At 31.8% G+C, this 23502-nt stretch overlaps 1 protein-coding gene across 1 annotated transcript; it reads right to left on the bottom strand.

Moving 5' to 3' along the window:
• Positions 1-1235: 1235 nt before the first annotated feature.
• On the bottom strand, positions 1236-22863 carry LOC147816307 (uncharacterized). The gene is made up of 3 exons (XM_087157018.1): positions 22686-22863; positions 2179-5523; positions 1236-1324 (listed from the first exon to the last, which is right to left on the bottom strand). Exons 1-3 carry the CDS (start codon positions 22861-22863, stop codon positions 1236-1238), a joined length of 3612 nt encoding a protein of 1203 aa, XP_087013144.1.
• Positions 22864-23502: the final 639 nt, after the last annotated feature.

The raw sequence follows: 23502 nt of genomic DNA, 5'->3' as shown, positions 1-23502 counted from the left end.
CTAATTTTGAGTTTGTTTTCGCAGTATCTTAATTGTTTATTGCAAAATCTTGATTGAAAATATTTATCATATAAATATTTTCAATAGCATATTGCAAAATCTTGATTGAAAATATTCATCAAATTGCTGGAAAATATTTATCATATAAGGAAATGATTATTAAAATTTTAAAATTATGAGTCTTTAGGTTGATATTAACTTTTCAACACTATTCATTCAAAATGTTTTCTAACATCCATTATATCCTATGATAGATCACAAAAGCTTTTCAATATTAGAAAATCGAAAAGTGAAGTATGCAAGAAAAAGAAAGTTTATGCGGAATATATTTTAGCGGTAGGACTTGTCTAAAGCGAAAATGATAATCATATTATGGTCCATTTCTTGTTTGTTGTGCAAATTAGGCATAAATATTTGCATTTAGCTTTTATCCAATGACATTTTAAAGAAAGTTCTGGTCTGATGATTTAAATTTAAATTGTTTATTTCATGGTAAAAAAAATAAAATATATTCAATTTTTATTTTGATTTCAAAAGAATTGGAAAGTTTAGGAAGATAATATTTTAGCAATGAAACTTGCATAAAATACAATATTAGGAAAAGTAAAAAAAACTGAAGAAAGGAAGAGGAGAGAAAAAAAAAATTATGTTCTATTAGTATTAGCTGAAAGTATGTTCCCAGTGCAACAAGCAAATTCATGCTTCATTTTTTAATTTAATTTAATTTTTTAAATAAGTAAGGCATAAATATTTAAGTAATAGGCATGCATACTTTATAACAGTGGTTACCAACTGGCGGCCCGCTGGTCACATCCAACCCGCGAAGCCTTTTTTTGTGGCCCGCGAACAAAAATATATTAGTTGTCATTTATTTGCGGACAATTTTCGTAAAAATCTATATGGGTTTAAAGCACTTTTCTTCGTTAAAAAAAACCTAATTTCTTCGTTTCTGTGAAATTTAACATACCAATGGTGCAGGAAAAATTTATTTCTCAGGTAAAAATCTACTTCCCTATTTTAATTTGTAATTCAATACTTTTGTTTTGTACAACTTGATATAAATCTGACAGTATTATTTAATGTTTTTTCGAACATAAGAGAGTCCTTGTTACGAAACTAATTACTTTCGAATTGACAAACGAATTGTTACTTTTAGAAACATTTATTGGGACGTAACACAAATACATACATATTAACACAGACACTCAAGACATAATAATTTTCATTAATCCCGGTTACATAGGGGGCGCTGCTGGAGCGCTTCTGGATACGAATATTCTTAACACACCCCACCTGTACTCTGTTAAGAGTACATTACTACAAACTATTAAATGCAAATACAAATTAAATTATATTAAATCATATGCAAATACAAAATATAAAGAAAGAAAAAACATTATAATGACACAAGGATAATATAGGCAATGATACATGAAACCTTTTAGTATTAATTTATTTCAAGGGGGTAAATTAACTGAATTGGTCGTTTATACTGACCTTTAGATGTTTTGATAATGCATGATCTAATATGACCATCTCGGCCAATAATTACTTTTTCAATAATGCCAAGGGGCCACAAAAATTTAGATTTCGTTATTCCTTCGAGCAATACTACGTCCCCTACCTTCAGATCCTTTTCTGGTAAGGGATTAACAAATTTGTGTGCATTTCTTAATTGCATTAAATAATTAGCTTTCCATTTTAACCAAATTTGACGTACAAGTCTAGTTTGGTAAATTTTACGTCTAGTTAAATTTTCTTTATTCGAGGGTTCATTGCTCAAAATTTCTGTAAAATGAATTGGATAGCTAAGAATTTCCTGTCCAGGAAATAAAAATTGGGATGGTGTGAGAGGTAGTGGTTCATTTAACTCATTGCTTACATAAGTAAGTGGTCGATTGTTCAATACAAATTCAATTTCTGATAGAATGGTCGTCATTTCTTCAAAGCTAAGAAAAGATTTACCGAGAATTTTTCTTAAAGGTTCTTTAATACTCTTCATGAGTCTTTCATAAAATCCTCCCCACCAAGGAGCATGAGGGGGGATAAACTGCCATGTTATTTCATGCAAAGCCACAAAATTGTTTAACTCTGAATCATCCAAAATTTTAGAAAAACTTTTCAAAATGTTTTCTGCATTTTTAAAACTCTTAGCGTTATCCGAAATGATGACCTTACAATTTCCCCTTCTCGCCAAAAATCGTCTTAAAGACAAAATAAAGTTTTTTGTTGTCATATCCGTGACTAATTCAATATGAACAGCCCTTGTAACAGCACATGTAAACAATGTTATATAAGATTTTTGATTAATATCTTTACCAGAACGAACAATGACTGGGCCAGTAAAATCAATTCCAGTAACAGTAAAAGGGGGGTTTTCAAGAACTCTAGTCTTTGGTAATTGTGCAGTAATTTGTTCTGCAGGTTTCAAAGAGTACCTTTTACAAATGAGACAAGTTTTTAAAACCTTTTTCACTATTTGTCTACCCTTCGGAATCCAAAATGCACTGCGAATTTTTGCGAGGGTAGCCGACACCCCACCGTGACAAACCTTTTTATGTTCTCTAGAAATTAGTAATTCAGTAAATTTTGACTTTTTAGGTAAAAGAATTGGATGAATCTCGCTATCTGAAAATTCACTTTCTTCTAACCTTCCCCTTACTCGCAAAACATTATTTTTATCTAAAAATGGGGCGAAATAATAAAGAGAAGACTTTTTAGATACCTGTTTACCATTTTTAATGCATTCCAATTCAGAAGAGTAGACAAGACTTTGCTCATACCTTATCCAGTCCATCTCAGCTTCTGAGAGCTCAGTTGCAGTGTAAGATCCCAACTCAACTGGTAATTTTTTGAGCTTGTTGACGAATCTTTTAACCAGTACTGTGATTTTTAACACTCTATCTAAGTTACTATATTTATTTAAATCTAACACAAATTCTGAATCAAACACTGTACATTTACATTGGGAGATTATTTCACATTCTTTTCTAACTTCTAAATCTCCAATGGGTTTCTCATTTTCAATTTTACAAGGCCAAAACTCACTAGATTGACTCAACCAAGGTGGTCCATACCACCACAACGAATTTTTGACTAAGTCCGAAGCAGAAATACCCCTTGAAAGGATATCTGCAGGATTTTCTTTTCCAGGACAATGAGACCATTCTGTTTGTTCAGTTAAATTTTGAATTTCATTGACTCTATTTTTAACAAAGGTTTTGTAGTTATTGGCCTCTCCCTTAATCCAATACATGCATATGGTTGAGTCTGTCCAATAGTGATGAGTAGTTTCAAATTTTAAACATTTACTAACTTGTTTAACTAACCTAGCGGACAATAAACATCCTAACAATTCTAAACGTGGCAATGTGATTGACTTAATAGGAGCAACCCTACTCTTGGAACATACAAAGCTAGTAATCACTCGATTTTCTCGAGTAATTCCTCTTAAATAGATCACACAGCCATAGGCATTCATGGAAGCATCTGAAAAAGAATGAATATCAAATGAAATAAAATCACATAAAGTTAATCCTGAAAAATAATGTCTAGGAATGAATATCTCGTTCAAATGTTCGATTTCACTGCACCACAACTGCCACTTGTAGTCCAGTAAAGGTGGAAGTTCAATATCCCAGTCAATATTAGCAGCCCACAATTCTTGGATAAGAATTTTCAGTTTCATAATGAAAGGACCAACGTAGCCAATGGGATCGAAGATGCGACCCAGAAGGTGTAATACAAATCGCTTGGTACTGCTACCATTGACAGCAATGTCTTTCAACTTGCTGACGTCAAAAAAGATTATATCTTCATCAGGATTCCAAGCCAGTCCTAGAACTTTACTTGGTACACCATTTCCACTTATGCCATTTGAGTCATCAGTTTCTATGCCAGATCTTTTGTACATCTCACGGAGTGGTATCGAGTTAGTTTGCCATTTTCTAAGCACCATTCCTGCTTTCTTCATTATCTCTACACTTTCGATGCTGATTTTATGAGCAGTTTCTAAATTATCAGTTCCTCCAACGAGATCATCGACCCAGAACGAATTTCTTAACACTTCACAAGTTTCTGGGAATAAATTTTGGCACCTTTCAAAATGGTGCTTAAGAGTTGCTGCAAGCAGGTAAGGACTTGGTTTAAGTCCAAATAGCACTCTAGTGAAGTTTAGTACACAAAGCTTGTCTGAATTGAGGTCTTCAATCCAGAAAAATTTGGTAAATCGTCGATCATCTGAGTCTATCAAAATTTGTAAATATGCCTGTTTAACATCAGCTGTATATGCTACAGCATTTTGTCTAAATTGCAACAAAAGCTCGAACAAGTTTGGATATAAGTTCATTCCAGTATGAAGACAATCATTGAGTGAGTATTCTCCCTCTGCATGAGCTGTACCATCAAACACTATTCTGAGGCGACTACTTGTTTTATCTTCGCGAATGACAGCATGGTGGGGCAAATAAAACGTAGATTCATCAATTAAATCATCTGACAATTCAACTATTCCCTCTTTAAGATAACCGTCTACAACCTCCCGATACTCCTTATACAAAGATGGATCTCTCTTAAACCTCTTGACCAAACTATTAAAACGTTTTAATGCCACCTCCCTATTGCTCGCCAACTTTTCTTGCATCCCTTCTATCCAAGGCAACTTAACACAATATCTATTGTCAACAAACTGAATCGAATCATTGAATTCCCTCAAAAGATCTTGCTCTTTGCTACCTAAAGTCTCTATTTCGTCACCTCTAATTCCCAAACTTTCCAATTCCCAAAATCGTCTAAGCTCCGAAGAGATTGAATCATTCTCACTAAAAACGAAATTAACCGATGCGGACTCAATTGAACCTTCACATCTACCTTGAAGGGACCATCCAAAAACTGTTTCAAGAGCAACTAATGATGAATTTAACCTTTGAAATCTCTTAGTCAAATCCCAATAATAATCTGATCCAACTAACAATGAGATCCTACAATCATTGGACAGCTCATTAGTATTAAATGTCAACTTAAGTCTCCTGGCCTTCATCTCAGCGCAAACCCTTTGATCAGGAACATGAATTGGCGCTCTCGAAATTTCATCTATCTCCAATGCCTCAATCACGACTTCGTTACCTTCGAAAATATTTCGCAACTTAACCTTTACTTTGCGACAAACCTGCAACTTAGGATTCTTGGAGCCAAAACTATAAATTTTCAATTTTTCAAACCCTACAACCTTTAATCCTAACCTTTCGGAAACACATTTTTTAACAAAAGTCCGTTCAGAGCCATTATCAAACAACGAAAATATTAAATCCGAAGAATTAGTGCCAACAATTTCTACCTTTACACATTGCAACAAAATCCCTCCATTTTTATTCCCCATATGATTCGAAGAAGTGGATACAATTTCATTTAATTTTTTCTCTTCATTTTGGTTTTTCTTCGACTCATCCTTATCCTTTTTAGAGTTTTCTAGTTTAAAACATATTGCACGCGCATGCCTACCATTACAAAAAGAACAAGCGGGGCCTTTACAATTTTTAACAAAACAATTAACATTACAACATAATAAGCATCTTCTTTCGCGTAATAATTTCTCTCTTTTATTTTGAGCTTTCAAATTCTCACATAAAGAACTCAAATGATTTTGATTACAAAATATACAACCATTTGAAGCTGCATTAGTCAGCAATTCATTCGCGGAGGATATAAATTTATTCCGATTCCAAGAGCCTCCGTTATATTGACGAGAAATTTGTTTTGAATGGAAATTCGACGCCAGGCGAGGCGAAGGGGGGGAACCCGCAGACTGCTGCAAGTGAAAAGCCCTCTCTCTGGCGATAATAGCGTTATGCAAAAAACTCATTAATTCATTTAGATCATGATTAGTACTTGAAATTTGCTCTTTACTAAATTCTAAAATAAGATCACTGGGAAATAGTTTCAAAATAATTGCGCTAAGCATTACACTATACGTTTCCGATTTTACACCTAAACTTTCAAGAGAACGAATTTGAGTTTGACATTTAAAATAAAGATTCTTTAATTCCTGTAAATTAGACGAAATTTTTAAAGGGGTCATATTCAACAGTTTAGACATATGGGCGTTAATTAAAACATCTTTTTGACCGAATGTATCTTGAATTAATTTAAGAGCTGGTTTATAGTTGTTTTCTGTTATCGCAAAACCTTTAATGCAAGAAAGTGCCTCACCGCCAAGACAACTAAATAAATATGAAAATTTTTCTACATCTGAGAGAGAAGGATTTTTGTCAATTGAATTTTCATATTGATTCCAGAAATTCAAATACTCTGATGGATCGCCATAATAAGTTTGAATTTTTAATTTAGGCAATTTAGCGCTTATATTTCCGCTACGATTCGCTGGGTTTTCTTGCACATTATTATATTTATTTTCAATTACGCTATCCGATTGCAACGATTTTATTTTGTTTTTTAATTTAACAGTAGTAAAAACTATTTCTTCGTTATATTCATCAATTTTTTCTATTTCTGATTCAATATCATCATTATCTAAAAGATTTTCGATTTTAACATCTAAAGATTTGATTTGATCGTCTTTGGTTTGCAATTGGATCAACAGGCTTTCGAACTCATCGATTTCAATTCCCTGCTCATCTAAACAAGTTTTAATTTTTGTAATTAGTTTAGTAACTTGTCCTCTATGTGAGGTGCGTTGCTTTTTTAACTTATCTAACTCTTTCTTTTCAGCCATTACTAAAGTTATATTCCTATTCAGATATTAATAAGCACTACCAAATCAAACAATTTTTAAAGCATATGTGGTTCAGTAAATACAAACACTACTTATTCAAACTAGTACTTATTCAAAACGAAAGTATATATATCAAACATAAACAACACAATTTTACCATTTCAACAATTTCCTACTCATAAACCCTAATTCGACACAATATGAAACAATTAAATGTCCAAATCGAAACTATTTCAATGCAATGACTTTTAACTACTTTCAACACAATACGAAATGGATAAGTATCAAATCAAAACAACATACCCCACATGCCGTCATTCTTTATTTCTTGCAAACGAATTTTTTATTCGAACAAACCATGGGCTTCCACGGACGATGCATCAATTTTCTGTTACGAAACTAATTACTTTCGAATTGACAAACGAATTGTTACTTTTAGAAACATTTATTGGGACGTAACACAAATACATACATATTAACACAGACACTCAAGACATAATAATTTTCATTAATCCCGGTTACATAGGGGGCGCTGCTGGAGCGCTTCTGGATACGAATATTCTTAACAGTCCTATATAAAATTTTGGTAAAGTTACGGCCCGCCATTTGACTGGTGTTTTTAATTGCGGCCCCGGCCTCATGTAAGTTGGAAACCCCTGCTTTATAAGAACTGGATTAACCGGGATTATAACTTGTGAGTGGTGTTACGAATTGACTGGTATTCTCTACAGTTTCCTTACAGTAGAGGGTCCTTTCCCTATATACCATACACTGCTATTTTTCCTAATCAAATCTTATTAACATTAGCCAACGAGGAAAGTTAAAACAAAATTTGGGTTTCATAAAATTGATTTATTAAATGTAGAAAATGTTATTTTTCTTTTGTAGTCTGCTCATTAATATTTTTAGAAAAAAAAGAAGAAATCTCGAAAAGAAATAAAGAGCTCTTTCTTCGCAATTTTTAAATTCCATATTTTATCTTAAGAGATTTTGAAATACTAGAGGAACATAATGTTAAGCAAAGAGTGATAACTTGCTCTCAGGGAAGATTAGGGAGAAATAGTACAATACGTTTTCCAGGTATTTGTGAAAGAGCAGAACTGTAGTGCATGAGAACAAGATGATGGCTAATAGAGTCAAGGATAAAGCACAGCCATTATTTTGTTTTGTTTTTCCAATAAAAGTGCCTGAATTTTCATAACTCATCCTCTCAATTTTCTATAGAATGAAAATCGCATAAAATATTTAGATTTTTTTTATTTTGTTACGGGTGTAACACAGTAAGTTACATCCACAGCAGCAAATTTTTAAAAAGTTTTTTTTAATTGGTTTATTTACTGAAGGTTAGTTACTTAAATTTTTAAATTACAACAGTTGAAACAGGGTGAAAAACGCCAAGAGTTATTTTAGCTAAAGTTATTAGAACTGCTTGATTTCTTCTTGATTGCTTGATCTGCTTGATCTTGATTTCAGCAAAAATAACATTCGTAAATGATAGAGTTGATTGCTTTTTTTTTGTAACTAAAATCAAAAAAAATATAGTTCCATTTGTAAGGCATTTGGCAAATGAGACAATTAACTAAATTTGTCGAATTAAACTTTCCCGAACTCCTGATAAGTGAAAATTTTTGGGAGGTCACGCTGACTTGAGGCACCCTTGTTTACACAATAACTATTATTATTCCTAATTAATTTGAATTTGTTGTGGTTTCTAATGCAACTTGCCAATACTAGTAAGCTTGCTTGGTGAAACCAAGCGAATTTAAGGCGGAGGTAACGTTTCTTGGTTTTCAGTGGCGCCATCTATAACCACGAATGCGACTTCAGTCCCACACACGTCATTTATTCACCTGCAGATCGTTATTTTGACCTGAACCAGAGAAAGATCGATTTCCAATTCAGTACCTTCAGAGTTATTGATTTGTTATGCGAACATGGAGGTTTTTGTGACCCGACAGATTTAACGTGCATCAGTCACCATTTACTTTACGGAGAGTCTTCTGCCGTTGAGGATCGAACTCACGACCCTTTGGACACGGGCCCAACTCCCTACCAACGAGGCTATCCGGGCCTAAGTTGAATGCATTTTAAAGCATCAAGTATAGTTTGTCTAAAGTAAGAACTCCTCCAGACGTTCGTCTGGACCTGTGGCGGTGACTATGGTAACGAGGTATAACTATTTCAAGTAGGGGTGCGGGGTCACTGTTTTGAAGTGGTTTCAGCTCCGGTCGGCGGGAGAAAGGAAATCTTTTTCTTCGGTCTATTTTGTTAATACTAGAGTGAAGCTACCCTCCCTAAAATGCGCCATTCTTGTTTCCATAGCACCAGACGGTCTCAGACGTTCTGACGGGAGGAGTTCTTAGCTTAGACAGATTATAACATAGCACTGTACTAGGTTTTTATTAGTTTCTTTATTTGAGTTAACATGCGGCAAGCATAAGCTCTTACGAACGTTTCTTGACAAACGGGGTATTATTATTAAGATTATTATTATTAAGAGATGTGCAACTGAAGTTCGTTAGTTTACTCCACAAATGGAAATATGGTAGAGTGTTAATGTTCATTGTGCTCATATAATAATAATAATTTTTAATACTGTTTTATTATTTCTTTTTCCCTAAAAAATACTCTTTTTCTAACTATCAAAATCGGAATTCATAAATCAATCATCATTTCAAAAAAATTTATTTCTAAATTAATAAAGAAATAAGTCTTATAACTAGAATATAACTATTCCCTAGACATCCTCATTAGTCTTTTTGTATTTGAAATAATTTTGTCTGGTTGAATCTGAAGGTGTTGGTTGCATCCACCCAAGAAGATGCAAACGAGGAGCGGACTTACAGAATAGGCGGTGAATTTGATATTATTCTGTGACAGGGCGTCTCAACTTGGCGTCTTTTTGTACGCCTACATCTCTGCATTTCTATGACAGATGTTTTCTCCAGACGAACCATTTGTCTCAGTTATTCTACTTTTTCTTCTCCTATTTGAATAAAAATACCCTTTGCATAGAGATTTTTTTTCATTCAAAATGCAAATTCTCTTTTGAAATTTTTAAGTCATTTCATTTTACTTTATAATAAATTTAGATTAAAATTTTTGCAATATAATATAATGATTTATAATGATCATGGGTGGAAGTAGAAAAAATGCTTTAATCGCTGTACGTTTTGTAGAAAAAGAAAGCACTTAGCCATAATTACGTCTCAAATAGCCACGGTCAGTATAAAACATTGGGAGAAGCTCGATTCTTCAAAATATTGATGTTTCTTACTGGTACATTATTTAAATTTATATGTACAAAAGTTCAATGTAATCTCGGAAAAACGTTGAATTTCTTTCTTCCCGTTGGCAACAACAATGCCTCGTAAAATGCGGAATTCCTGATGTTTGATAATGTTCTGTGTCGTTTTACGTGTGCCTTGTTCCCGACGGGCAATTACAAGCTTGTCATTGGGTTGCAGGGAACAACAATCAACAACAATCGAAACCGTGATTGACTGTTATCCAACATATTTGCATGCTTCATTTTACAACTGTAACAAGTTGCAGTTTTTTCAATTCAGAATGGATTTTGGAGGTTATAATTTTTTTCCTTCTCCGTGCTAATTTTTGGAAGTGAGTGTAACTAACGGCATTTCAAATTTATGATTTCTGTTCGCATCATTTGGAAACCAACATCATTTTCAGACTTCATCCTCAGTTTCGATCTTCCTCAACAATGGAAGGTTTTCTTGTCCAGCATTGGTTGGCTCATCAGTAGGAGAGATTGAGAAAAGTTAGTGAAGGGAATACAGGGTAAGTGCACACAGGGCAATGACCTTCAAAACATTAGTACATGATAAGGTGTATGCCGTTGAATTTAATGTGCATTTTTCATCTCATTTACTAAAGGACGTGGTTATTATTAATAATAACCTGATTAGCGGGCATAATAATTCGGCATTAATATGTGTGAGCAGTTTCCAAGTTTTTCACTTCACTTGTTCTTCCTACACTGTTATATTTTAAGACAAAAGACCTGTTAGATTTACGACCATTGCCCAGTATACATTTGCCTAATGTTTCCTACATTTACATTTCTATTAATCTATCTTTAGTGTAATATTCATACCCTCCATTTCAAAAAGAAGAAAAAGTCTTCTCCATTGGGGAGAGAGCTTAGGGTTGTTTGGTTTAGACCAGTGTTCCTTAACCTTTTTTATATAATGGACCCCTTTTAAAATTTTTTAAGAAGTCACGGACCACCCCTCTGTGAAAAAAATAATTGCAAAAAACGTCAATTATTAGAAAACATTTAATTTTATTAATTTAATAGTATACAAAATTTTTAAAATTAAAATTTTTAATGTGAAGGTTGCTGCTGCTTTTCCTTACTTAACAAATTGAATTGGGGGATGGTTTTCAACAAAGCAAACGGGCATATCATGTTCAACATTCAGTCGATTTCGATGTTATGTTTTAATTGTCACAATTGTGGAAAATCCCGCTTCGCAAAGATGCACTGTAGCAAACGGAATTATAGCTGCCGTAACTCGCTTCACAAGCAATGGGTAGGCTTCCAAACGTTTTAAAAATTAGGAGTAGTCAGCGGACCCCCAAGATATAACTCATGGACCCCTTAGGGGCTCCTGAACCACAGGTTAAGAAACCCTGGTAGACTAAAAACAGTGCTGGTTTTTGAATATTACATACTTCCCGTTCATGTGGGTATATTGTATTATCTTGGGTTTATAAGCTATAACATTGCATCGAACACTTAAGCTCGTATATGCGTGTAAATAATAATAAAACAAATAAAGCTTTTGATTAACATATTGTACAATACATTAATTTCAGATTTGTCAGTTGTAAATGACGCATATCAGCATGATATTGTTTGTAACTGAGATGTCATTTTACTATCTGAATTCATTTTTTAAAAGAAAATACAAAGGATTACGTTCTTATTTACTTGGAAAATTCAGTACTTCAGTACATTTTTTAAGATAAAAGAGAAATATCAATATTTATTTTCACTATCTTGTAAATTACTTCTTTCAATGGCTTTTTAAGTTTCCTGTCGAGTTCGATTATAATAACGCAACTCTATTTACAAACATATTTCTTAAATAAGAAAACTAGACTACGACGTTCGTATTTGATTAGCGAGCTAAAAGATCAGAAAGGAACTGTGAAAGCTACTACAAGCGTTTGCGAGCAATGGCGAGTTATTACCATAGAGTTGAAATAGTAGTATTTCAACTCTATGGTTATTACTATTTTGAATTTAAACAAATTTATGCAGGCTGTTGAATTGTATGTAGAATATAATATTGCGTATGTATAGTATTGTTCTATTTCTCGCAAATAATTAATTTCAGCCTATATATGCTTTGTTTTATACTATTTTTAAATCACATTTTAGGATGTCATGGGAAAAGATTCTAAGTAACATTTTAGTGAGTTAAGAAAAACCAGCTTTTGAAAAAAAAGCAACAGTAGGGAATTAAAAAAACAAACATATTTTCACAGTAAAATAATTTTATTTTATGACCTGTCAGAAATTTTTTTAAAAGTAAACAGCTGATCACTACACGTTTTTGAATTGGAAATATTTTAATCTTTCATAAATAAACTTGGTGTCCACCTGGAAGATCTAGACTATACTTATAATATTTGTTTGAGACTGAATAACAATTTTTAAGATGCGCTAGTTTTTATAATTCAAAATACACAGAAAAATACATTTCGGTGAAACAGTAGAAAATAAAATTTGTAAAATTCGGTGACAAAAATAACATTGAATAAATGTAAAAAACTACAGTGTCAAATGTCAGTACTGACTCGATAGATTTTGAAAGATTTTTTTACTCAGTATTTATAGTCTTATTAACAGAAATTTGATATTGAATACACTGTAAAAAATTCCGGATCAAATTACTGTAAAAAGTACCGGCTTTTTACTGTAAAACCCATTTTTACAGGAACTTGTTAGGGAACAAAGTCTGATAAACCGTGATTTTCACATTAATAATTACTGTATAATCACTGAATCACTCTACTTAAATATATATTACTGTAAAAGTAACGGCACAATGTTTTACGAGAAAATGGATTTCATGGACGATGCACTCAAAATGCCAATACTTTATACCGTAATTTGATCCAGAATTTTTACTGTGTATTTGGAATTAATAAAGTCAAATAGAAAAATAATAATCATTTATTTTCTCGCATTAAATTTGCATCCAACAGAAATGTTTCAACATTCGAATTCGAAAGCATGTCTCGTGTTCTGTTCCAAAATATTCCATCCACGTGCGATGTAGTAGTTTTTTTCTTTTATGTATTTTTATTGCTCATTCAGAGCTTGCCATACTCTATTCTTAAAATTCTGATAATTTCTATTTCTCCACAAACAAAACCTAAGTCTTGACGCACAGAAACTTTATTTCTATTTTGTTCCAATAAAACAGATCAAGCATATTCAGGGTATTGTCCATCGCACGCAAATTAATGTTGATTATTCAGGAAGTAACTTGAGCCAATGACATTAGTTCGTCTTCTCCGAAAGGTAACCAACTAAAAAGTACATAACAGACCCAACTTATGATTCAGTTTGACAACTAAATGACAAATGACTTTTTCAACCCCATTGCAATCCGGCGCGTCTTTTGTTTTTAATGGTTACTTTCGTGCTTTTAGCAACAGTTTAATCCTTTTCTTTGCCCACTCCTCATATTCGGGGTCCCTTTTTTTCTATTTATACATATATATAAAAGATAAATTTCATCCAAAGAGTTGACCGCCCTATTTGAAGCAGTTTTTGATGGAGGCACCAATCTCATCAGTCTTGGCGAAACCCAACCTTTTTTAGAATTCGCTCGTTCATCATAGTTCAATTTTTTTTTCTTTCGCCAAAGGATGCAAATTGCAACAGCCGAAGATTATACAGATCGACAGGGGAATTTAATCATTCATTGGAAAGGGTATCGAAGCACTTTCATCCGGGATGCAGGAGATGATAGCTATTAAAATGCACTTACTTCTCGATCTTTTCTTCTTTTTAAAGCCAAAATCACGCCAAGTTTTTTTTTCCTACCTCCGAGTGCGTAAATTTCATTGAAAGATAATGAAGGGAAACTATGTTGCATAATCTGTTTCGAAAAGGGTGTTTACCAGATTGGCTGAATGTAAATTAGGAGGGGAAAAAAAAGTACTTAGAGTCTTTCACTCTCGTCTAATTTACTTTTTTTTCCCTTGCTAATATATAAATTTCTCTTATTGAGGGGTAATAACAGTAATGTAGTTCACTTTTCTTAAAATTTACATTAACTTAAATGTTTATAATAAATTTAGTTCAAATGTAATATAGATGTTTTTTTTTTAAAATTCTAAAACGCTTTTCTTCTTCACACGTATTTTATTCAAACGCAGCGTAATATTTCATTCATATAGTGCGTGATACTACACAAAAATCGGAATGCATGATATTATATTTTGATGAGCAAGTAATGTATTTCAACCAGTGGTTGAAAAAACTGCATTGTTTTTGTAATTTGTTTGTTTGCATTGTTTTTGTTTTAAAAATACATTTAACTATAACAATTTTTTTTCAAATGTACCGACTATAAAAAATTGCAGTAATTACTTCACTACCTTAAGGAGGTGAACTTTGATGGAGAACTTAATTTAAAACTATGTTCTAAATTGTTTTGAATAAGAAGCTGGTTTACATTAAATGTAAGGGAATAATTAAGAATTATTTATTCATAAATATATAAGCCAGTTTGTTATTCCAAAATATTTTTTTCGAATTTGTTAATTTAATCTTCAACTTTTTACGCCCTTTTCGACAGCGAATATTTAATTAAAAAACTGCAAAATTATCAAATAATTGCAGCTTTTTAATAATTTAGTGCTCTTTTATTTCCTCTAAGATATTAAGTACTTCGAAAATACGCTGAGTTTCTTTGAAATAACATCAATGTTTCATGAGTGTGCATTTGCATGTGAAAGTGTGATCAATGTGACTAATTATCTATTTTTCGTGATGTCTAGCATAAATATTAGTTATATATGATTTTAAATACGTAATTTCTGTTAAAGCTGAGCAGCAGCTTGTTTCCAGGAATCGTTACAAACTATTGCTTTTTTTTTTGAAGTTATACTTCTTATGCGACTTCCAACAAGGTTGCGTTAAACGTTTAACGCTACATTTTTATTGGCCGGGAAATCACGCGGTAGGATCCAGTTTTCCCTCATTCATTTCCATATTGTTTTGGTTCTCACTAGCATAAAAGTAATAAAAGTCATAAAAGTATTGTTTTTCTATAAATATTTTTTTAGTTTGTTTTGATAGACATATAATTTAATAGGGTAGTATGTTTTATTTTCAAATTTAGTGGTTAACAATTATAAAAAATGAGTGAAAACAATCCCACGGACAATGCGACGGATTTAAGGTCATGTCAACGTACGTCTCTTATGAATATCAATTGATTGTTAGGTTTTCTCTTCTGAAATTCCATTATGACGCATTCACATACATTATTAATACATTTTCCAGGGCGAGACGATGAGGCAACCACAAGCACTTCCACTGGTTCAAGAGGTCCACGAGGGAAAAATGCACAATATTACCGTGATTACAGAGCACGGAAGCGAGCAGGAAAAAAAAGTCGTTGAATAGAACTAGTGATCTTTCTACGACTGCGGATTCTTCTACAATTAACGTCGCAGGTTGCGAAGTTTAACTTCTTCCGCTCGGAGGGACTCCAAGCACTATTTTTTTTGTATCACACAGCTCACTACACTACAAATTGTGAGACAACATTACGACTACAGTAGTTTCACTACTTGTAGTAAGTAGTGGAAAAATGGGGGTTCTGCCCACTTTGAATCGGATACTCAGTATCCGATTCCAAAGTGAGGCAGAACCACCATTTTTCCACTACTGTAGTAGTTTCGCTACTTTCGACCACTGATTTGAAAACTGTTATCCGTTTATCAATATTATATATTATGGGTTCCATCTCCTAAACCTCTTGGTCTTTAACCCTCATTATTTCTTTTTGTAATTATTTTTGTTTCTTTAAACAGATTGTTGCATCAAAACTATTCAATTTAATGTTCCCAAAATGTTTTGTTGCATGCGATTCCACAGACTTATTTTCCGATTCCATTGGGATAAAATTAAACCTACCAGAGGACAGAGAAATCGCTCCTCAGATTAAGTTCATAACTTCAGTGAATTTAGGACTGTAATTTTATCTTATCGCGCAGTATTAAATGCAGCTTATATGACTTTGTGTACGAAACAGTCGGTAAGTAACATTTAATAACTCTCTCTAAACTTTGAAGAATTTATTTTACAAAAATGCAATTTACTCTGAAGGCACGTTTAAATGTCTTTTATCAGGAAGTTTTTAAGACGAAAGTACCAAAAAATGATCAGAGTATCGCTGTAATCTGAACTACTTATTTTATTTTCATTTTTAGAGTGCTATACACAATTATTTACTTGAATATATGTACTAAAAGCCCAGTTATTATAGTAAAAGTAAAAAAAAAGTGTTTCTTCGGAAAAATTAGTACCCAGACAGGAGTCTGTTTAGAAGAAATTTGGGTCCGTTAGGTTAACGAACCCTTTACAAAATATCTTTTTATAAAAACGGACCCTTCACAAAATATTTTAACTTAAAAACGGACCCTTCACAAAATAATTTATCTTTAAATTGGACCCTTCACAAATTTTTTTATCTTCATTATTGTTTTGTTAATCGAATAAACACTTCCCTGGGAGGGGGAGAAAAAGAAAGACTCATGTAAACGAACAAAATTTTGTTTTCGGTAGACGCCTCTTCCTTTATTCGTCCGAAATGAATATTCTGCGTTCAGCAGTATAGGCTAAATACCAAATATTTATATGTTGCATCGCTAATTTTGTAGCTGCAATTGCTGTTTATTTTTTATTTATAATTTTGCAGTGTTGAGCGTAATCTTGTGTGTCTTTACAATTTAAAAACTCCTTGAATTTTTTTTTTTTTGCAAAAACGGAAAATTCACAAAAGCGGACCCTGGTTGAAAGAATGTGACTTAACGTTTATTTTATATTCGCAAATTACGAGTAATTTTTTCACAATTTTACAAAAACGGACCTTTCACAAAATGTCTGGACAGACCCGTGCCAGGATAATTTTGACAACAATTTTTTTACGTGATTATAAATATATTTATGAAAGCTCTCCTACTCTTCTTCGCACGCTTCCCTCTTTTTTGAAAGGCATGGGGGGATTTGAAGGAGAGAATTGCTTCTCGTCAACCTATACATTCAACTTTCGTCAACCTATCCCAATATATTTATTCATACTGAATTGAATGAAACCAATCCAAAGAGAAGAGTCAAGCGATCAACGATCAAACGATCAGCAAGCGATCGAACTAATAATTTAGAAGCTAAAAACATTTTATGTATAAGAAGTACAAATTTGCACTTCTATCTATTTACGCATCTGATATTGCTACTTTAACAGGCTAGACATTTTTGAGATAGTGTTTTTTTTCCCACGCTGAATAGAATGACACTATAGAAAATAGTTTAGAAGTTGCAAGAGTTTTCATGTTTAAAAAAACCCGTACTTTTGGTCCCGTACTTAGTCGTACACTTTATATCTAAACATGCAAGGTAGATTTATAACTTAAGAGAGTTATGAAGGTTTTCTTCATTATAAGTGCATTTTAATAATAGTATTTTTTGCACACAAAAACATATTTCAATTTTTTAAATATATTAGCTCGTTTGATTCTTGTTTGGTATCATTCGATTGAATGAAAACAAAAAGTATATAAAAAAAACAATACCTCATTCTGTATTGCAATGTAAAATGCGTAAATAAGTGCAAGTAATTTTGATTAATTGTACTTTTTGCACATAAAACGCTTAGAACTTCTAAACTATTTGTCTGATAGACTAGGGATTCTTCTCATTTAGCTTAAAAAGTACATTGGAAGTTATACCCTAGATGTTCAAATATTTCATGGATAGCAATGTAAAGTGTATGTGTCGAAAGTAATACTTTTTATACATAAAAACTCTGAAAACATTTGAACTATTTATTCTATTGACTTGTATAAATTTTGATTCAATTCAGCGTGAAAAAGTAGATAGGAAACAATGTCTCATTTGTATAATATCAATACCATCTGCGTAAATAGGTACAAGTACAAATTCGCACTTTTTGTATATAAAACACTTATAACTTCTAAATTATTATTCCGATAGTCTCGAGTTTGGTCTCCTTCAATTCAGCCTAAAAATATGTCTCATTTGCCTGTCTAGAAGATATTCTATTCTACCCCAAACCACCCTCATTTCCCTAAAAGCGCAAAGAGGTGAGGTTTTAAGTATAATTTATAATAACGTTAGTAACCGAAGGAAAAAAAAAGCGAATTTTTCTGGACTATGAGAATATTCTTCCGTTTTGATAATGCTCTTTTACTTATATGGGTGATTCTCCCGAAATATGACAATTCGCAGTCCCTTGCTCCAAGATCTAATACTATACTACTAAAAGAGCTTTTTTTTTTAAAAAAAAAAATTAATAAATAGCATTGCTGTTAGCATTTTAAAATGACTTTGCATTAGTATTGACTCTTTTGTATAGTTAAAAAATTGAATTGAATTTCAAAATATCATGTTTCTGGTATGCCCCAAACAATATTTCCAATAATAACTAGCTTCAAAACTTCGCATACATTTTTCAATATTTATTTTTTTTATCTCTACCATTGTAGGCATTTCTAGAATATACGCAGAGGGTATTATTTACTAAAACTTCGTTTAAAATAATTTTTTCAACCAATAATTTGTTTGTCACATGAAAATCTGCCATTTTCCTGGCTACTTTTATTTAGTGATTTATAACCAAAATAGATAGCGCCAGCAATCAGTATCTTATTTTAATACATTGATTAGAAACCATCCTATCTGAACATGCCTTATTGCGTGGATAAAGAACCAACCTTCTGGTTCAAAATCTATTTCAAAAATTTTTTCAAGGTGAGTAGGTTTTTATGTTGTCATTTTCCTGTCTTCTTGATATCATTAATAACATAAACTACACAGAATTATCTGAGTTATTTTAAGAAATCCTGTCGTTTTCTGCGGAATGGGAACGTCTTAGGCCAAAATGTTAAATTGAAGTAAAGTTAAGTGCTATAAAATGGCAAATTTGTCATTATCCTGGCTTATGAAAGCCAGGACATTGACGTATTACTAGAAAACTTTTTAAACAGTATATTGTAAAGAGGGAAAGCAAATATTAACCTAATACCAAGTTTATGTATGATTGTAATATGCTTGAATGCAATCAAAGTTTTTTATTTATTTATTGATTGATTATTATACACAATTTTATTCTGTACATATCAGTAACAAATTTTTTTTTGATTCTTTCTACAGTGGATAAAAATAATTAATTTAAGCAATTTATGGTCCATCTAGCATAAAGGCTTAGGTTGAGTTACTTACTATTAACTTAAAATGACTGTTTTTTAAACTAAGCTAATGTGTCATTTTCCTGGCATTCAAGATTTGGTGAATTCCTATTTTATTTTTTTATCTCCAGCAAATGTCAGTAAACTACACTGTTGTCTGTAAGATATTAATAAATGTAACTAAAGAAGTATACAAAAAAAAATTCAGATTATTTTGAAGACTTTAAATTTGAAGAATATGTTTGGTCCGAATTGTCATGTTTCCAAAGAATTACCCATATACTTGGCAATTATGTTGGATTTTATAATCTCACATCACTTTTTATACATCAAATAATTTTTTTACACTTTTTTTTACATCTGTCGACACAACAAATTTAGTAAACTCGTAAGTGGAATACCGATTTCAGATTATAGCATTGTTCTTTGATCAACATATATAATTTTTTTCTGCTTAGATCTTTAAGGCAAAAGTAATATGCTGTTGCATGTGTTTTCTATGTTTTCTAAATGCTTCATGTTTTTTTTGTTTGATTCCTTCTGGTATGATTTTGAAGTGTTGTTATTTTTTTTTCTTTCTGCCAAAACAAAACTTTTAATTTTGATGCAACGCGCTCATATAAGATAATTTAGCTGTATTAATTCTTTTACGTTTTCAAAATATTTAGTTTATTAAATAATTCAACTTGAAGAACTGGTTTGAATTAAGGTTTTTTAATTTAATTAAATGTAAATCGAAAATGAAGCTGTTGTTTTGGAACGCAAATAATATTAAACATAAGACAGTTTATTTTCATATAAAACTAAGATTAAATTAAGCATGAAGCAGCTTTGTCCTTTATCATTGTCATTTGTGATTCCCTAACGATTGCTATCAAACCATGTTCTTGTCTGCTTTGAAAAACGAAATTTAATGCAATTTAAATCTACTTCGTAAGTTTTAATTAGATATATTAAAACAACACGTTTAATTAATATTAAAACAACACGTTAAACATTTAATTTTTCTTTTGTACAAAAAACAAAAATAACGTGAAGTCATCTGTAGTTATAATTCCACCACTAACTCTTTTATTACAAACTTTACTCAGAATCCCAATAAGTATTTGCTGATTATTGTTCAAGTTTTTATTGTATTTGTGATATCAAAACAAATATAAGTTTGGAAAATATAGTTTTGTTTACACTGAACCAATCACTTTAATGTAAACATGAAGAAAAAAATTTAGAAAATTAACTATTGATTGGACTCGTCATTGTTCAATGCTGTTTCCACGAAGAGAATGCGCTGTTTTCCGCGTATCGAACAATGCTGGGTTTCGATTCATCTTTTTCACCAACCTGGTAAACAGAAGCCTTAAAATATCTGTAGTTGAGAAAACTTGATGAACTACTTTCTTATGATGTGGAAGAGGGAAAGTTAATAAGAATAGAACAGAAACAAGAAAATTATTACACATTATTAGTAGTAACTAAAATAAATTAAATAACGCAAAAAAAAGTTTTTTTTCAAAATTGAAATTTCACTTTTCATACCACAAGTATATTTATCTTAAACAGATGAACTGTCTTAAATTATTAACTTTTTTCACCTACTCACCCCTTCATATAGTATTACAGTCAAACCCCGCTATAGTGAACATGGTTGATAGTGAACTCCCGGATATAGTGAACAAAATGTTCGCTCCCGTGCCTTGCTATACACACATAATATTATTTTTTGTGGATATAGTAAATCAAAAGAGAGGAAATTGGCTATTATGAACTTTTTTCTGTCTTTGACTGATTTTTTTCTTTATTTTTTGGTAATTTTGAAATTTCTTCATAAAATACATATACCGATTTTTAAAACTATCCATAGAATGGAATGTAGCCATAAACATTTTTTCTTGTTTACTTCTTCTATCTCAGTTTCCCATCCCTAAATAAAGACCATCCCTAAATTTTTTTGTGCGCAAGACGAAGATAAATAAAAAATAAAATTTAACACATTTTTCGTTACTACACATTTAATCATTTTTGTATTTCTTTTTATTGATCATTTATTTTAATAATGTGTAATAAAAGGGAGCAGTTTGGAAAAATTAGTTGAAATTGTTTGCTGTACGGATATAGTGAACTTCCGGTTATAGCGAACCGAAATTTCGGTTCCTTGAAGGTTCGCTATAACTGGGTTTGATAGTATAATCAATTCAAGGTCATACTATTTGAAACTTTTAGGAGATCTTCTTAAAATATAAAATAAAAGGTATTAATTTTACTATAATTTCCTCGTATTGAACAATGATTTATTTCGATTTACCTCTCTTGCAAACCTGGGAAATAGAAGTCTTAAAATATCTGCATTGAGGAAACTTGATGAGCCATTTTCTTCAATGGAACAGGGAAAATTATTAGGAGTAAATCAGTAACAAGAAAATTATTACATATTTTTAGTAGCTAAAATAAATTGAAAAATGCAAAATTTTTTTTTTCTTTTAAAATTAATTTTTCCCTTTTCGTATCACAAATATATTCTTACAGATGAACTGTTTAAAATTATTAGCTTTTTTCACCAACTCCCCCCATAGTATTATAATCACCTTACGATCACAAATTTAGAAACGTTTAGGAGATCTTCCTGAAATGTAAAAAATGGCGTTAAATTTACTATGATTTCTACGCATCAAACAATGGTTTATTTCGATTCACCTTTCTTGCAAACCTGGGAAATAGAAGTCTTAAAATATCTGCATTGAGAAAACTTGATGAGCCATTTTCTTCAGTGGAACAGGGAAAGTTAATAGGAATAAATCACTAACAAGAAAATCATTACATGTTTTTAGTAGCTAAAATAAATTGAAAAATGCAAAAAGAAAATTTTTTTTTCTCTTAAAATTAAATTTTTACTTTTCGTATCACAAATATATTCCTACAGATGAACTGTTTAAAATTAATAGCTTTTTTCACCAACTCTCCCCTACATATAGTATTATAATCACCTTAAGATCACAAATTTAGAAACGTTTAGGAGATCTTCCTGAAATGTAAGAAAATGGCCTTAATTTTACTATGATTTCTACGCATCAAACAATGGTTTATTTCGATTCACCTCTCTTGCAAACCTGGGAAATAGAAGTCTTAAAATATCTGAAGGTAAGAAAACTTTATCAGCTATTTTATTATTCAGTTTAATACTGATCCAAAAAAAGAATTCTTGAGTTGAAGATTAAATATTTTAAAATTGTAAATAATAATACGAGAGGCATCCAGAAAGTAAGTTTCCCGAATTAAAAAAAAAAAAGAACTCACACTTTCAGGAACTTATTTGACAAGTACAGCAATGTTTCAGCTATTTTTCAACATAGTCACCACCAGAATTGAGACAGTTGTCGTATCGTGGGATCAACTTTTGTATCCCTCTGTCGTAAAACACTGGCGCCTGTTAATAGAACCAGCGTCTTCAGCTCTTCGTCGTTTTCAAAGCACTCACCGGAGGACAGGAATTTCTTGAGGTGCAAGAAAACGTGAAAGTCACAGGGAGCAAGATCAGGGCTGTAAGGTGGATGATCAAACAACTCCCAGCCAAATTCCGTCAAAAAAGCTGCTGTGCGTCGCCCCGTATGTGGACGAGCATTATCATGGAGGAGCTCAACATCTACAGTTAGCATTCCACGCCTCTTGTTTTGAATGGCAAGTCGCAACTTCTGCAGTGTTTCACAGTAACGGTCACAGTAACGGTAGACGTCTGTCACACGCTGGTTCCATTCACAGGCGGCAGAGTTCTACGACAGAGGGATACAAAAGTTGATCTCACGATACGATAGGTGTCTCAATTCTGGTGGTGGCTATGCTGAAAAATAGTTGAAACATTGCTGTACTTGTTGCCAGTAAATATGTTCCTGAAAGTGTGAGTTTTTTCTAAAAAAAAAAAATTCAGGAAATTTGCTTTCAGGATGCGCCTCGTATTAGAACAAAATGGGTCGAATAATTTTTGAATTATAAAACCTCAATAAAAGCGCTCTATTTTATTAAAATTTTCCTTTCTTTAAACTCTTTTGACCAATTCTGTTCTAATTTCGAATTTAGTGATGTATAATTATGTAATTTTAAAGGAGGTGTAAATATTTGCGAACGTTAAATTCATAAGTTTTTGACTGTTATTGAATAAAATAATAATAAATAAAAAAAAATTATAAAGAAAAGTGACAAATCTTTTAATAAATGATTCTTACAATTGTGTGCAAAAATATTTTGATTTTCTTCAATAGTTTCAGATATATGACAAAATGCCGAATAAAAGGAAAATT

The sequence above is a fragment of the Parasteatoda tepidariorum genome, chromosome 1 (genome assembly GCF_982258835.1).
Source record: "Parasteatoda tepidariorum strain Cologne lab strain chromosome 1, Ptep-v5.0, whole genome shotgun sequence".
NCBI lineage: Eukaryota > Metazoa > Arthropoda > Arachnida > Araneae > Theridiidae > Parasteatoda > Parasteatoda tepidariorum.
Note: the sequence above shows the minus strand (reverse complement) of the source record. Positions and strands in the feature narration are given on the sequence as shown.

Excerpts from the sequence above, each read along its gene's own strand:
- LOC147816307 (XM_087157018.1), bottom strand. The coding sequence starts at position 22,863 with ATGCTAACTGTAGATGTTGAGCTCCTCCATGATAATGCTCGTCCACAT. Across the intron at positions 5,524-22,685 it reads CAAGAAATTCCTGTCCTCCG|GCCCCGCTTGTTCTTTTTGT; the intron begins GTGAGTGCTTTG and ends AAAATTGTAAAG. Across the intron at positions 1,325-2,178 it reads TTTGGCGAGAAGGGGAAATT|TTTGTAGTAATGTACTCTTA; the intron begins GTAAGGTCATCA and ends TGCATTTAATAG.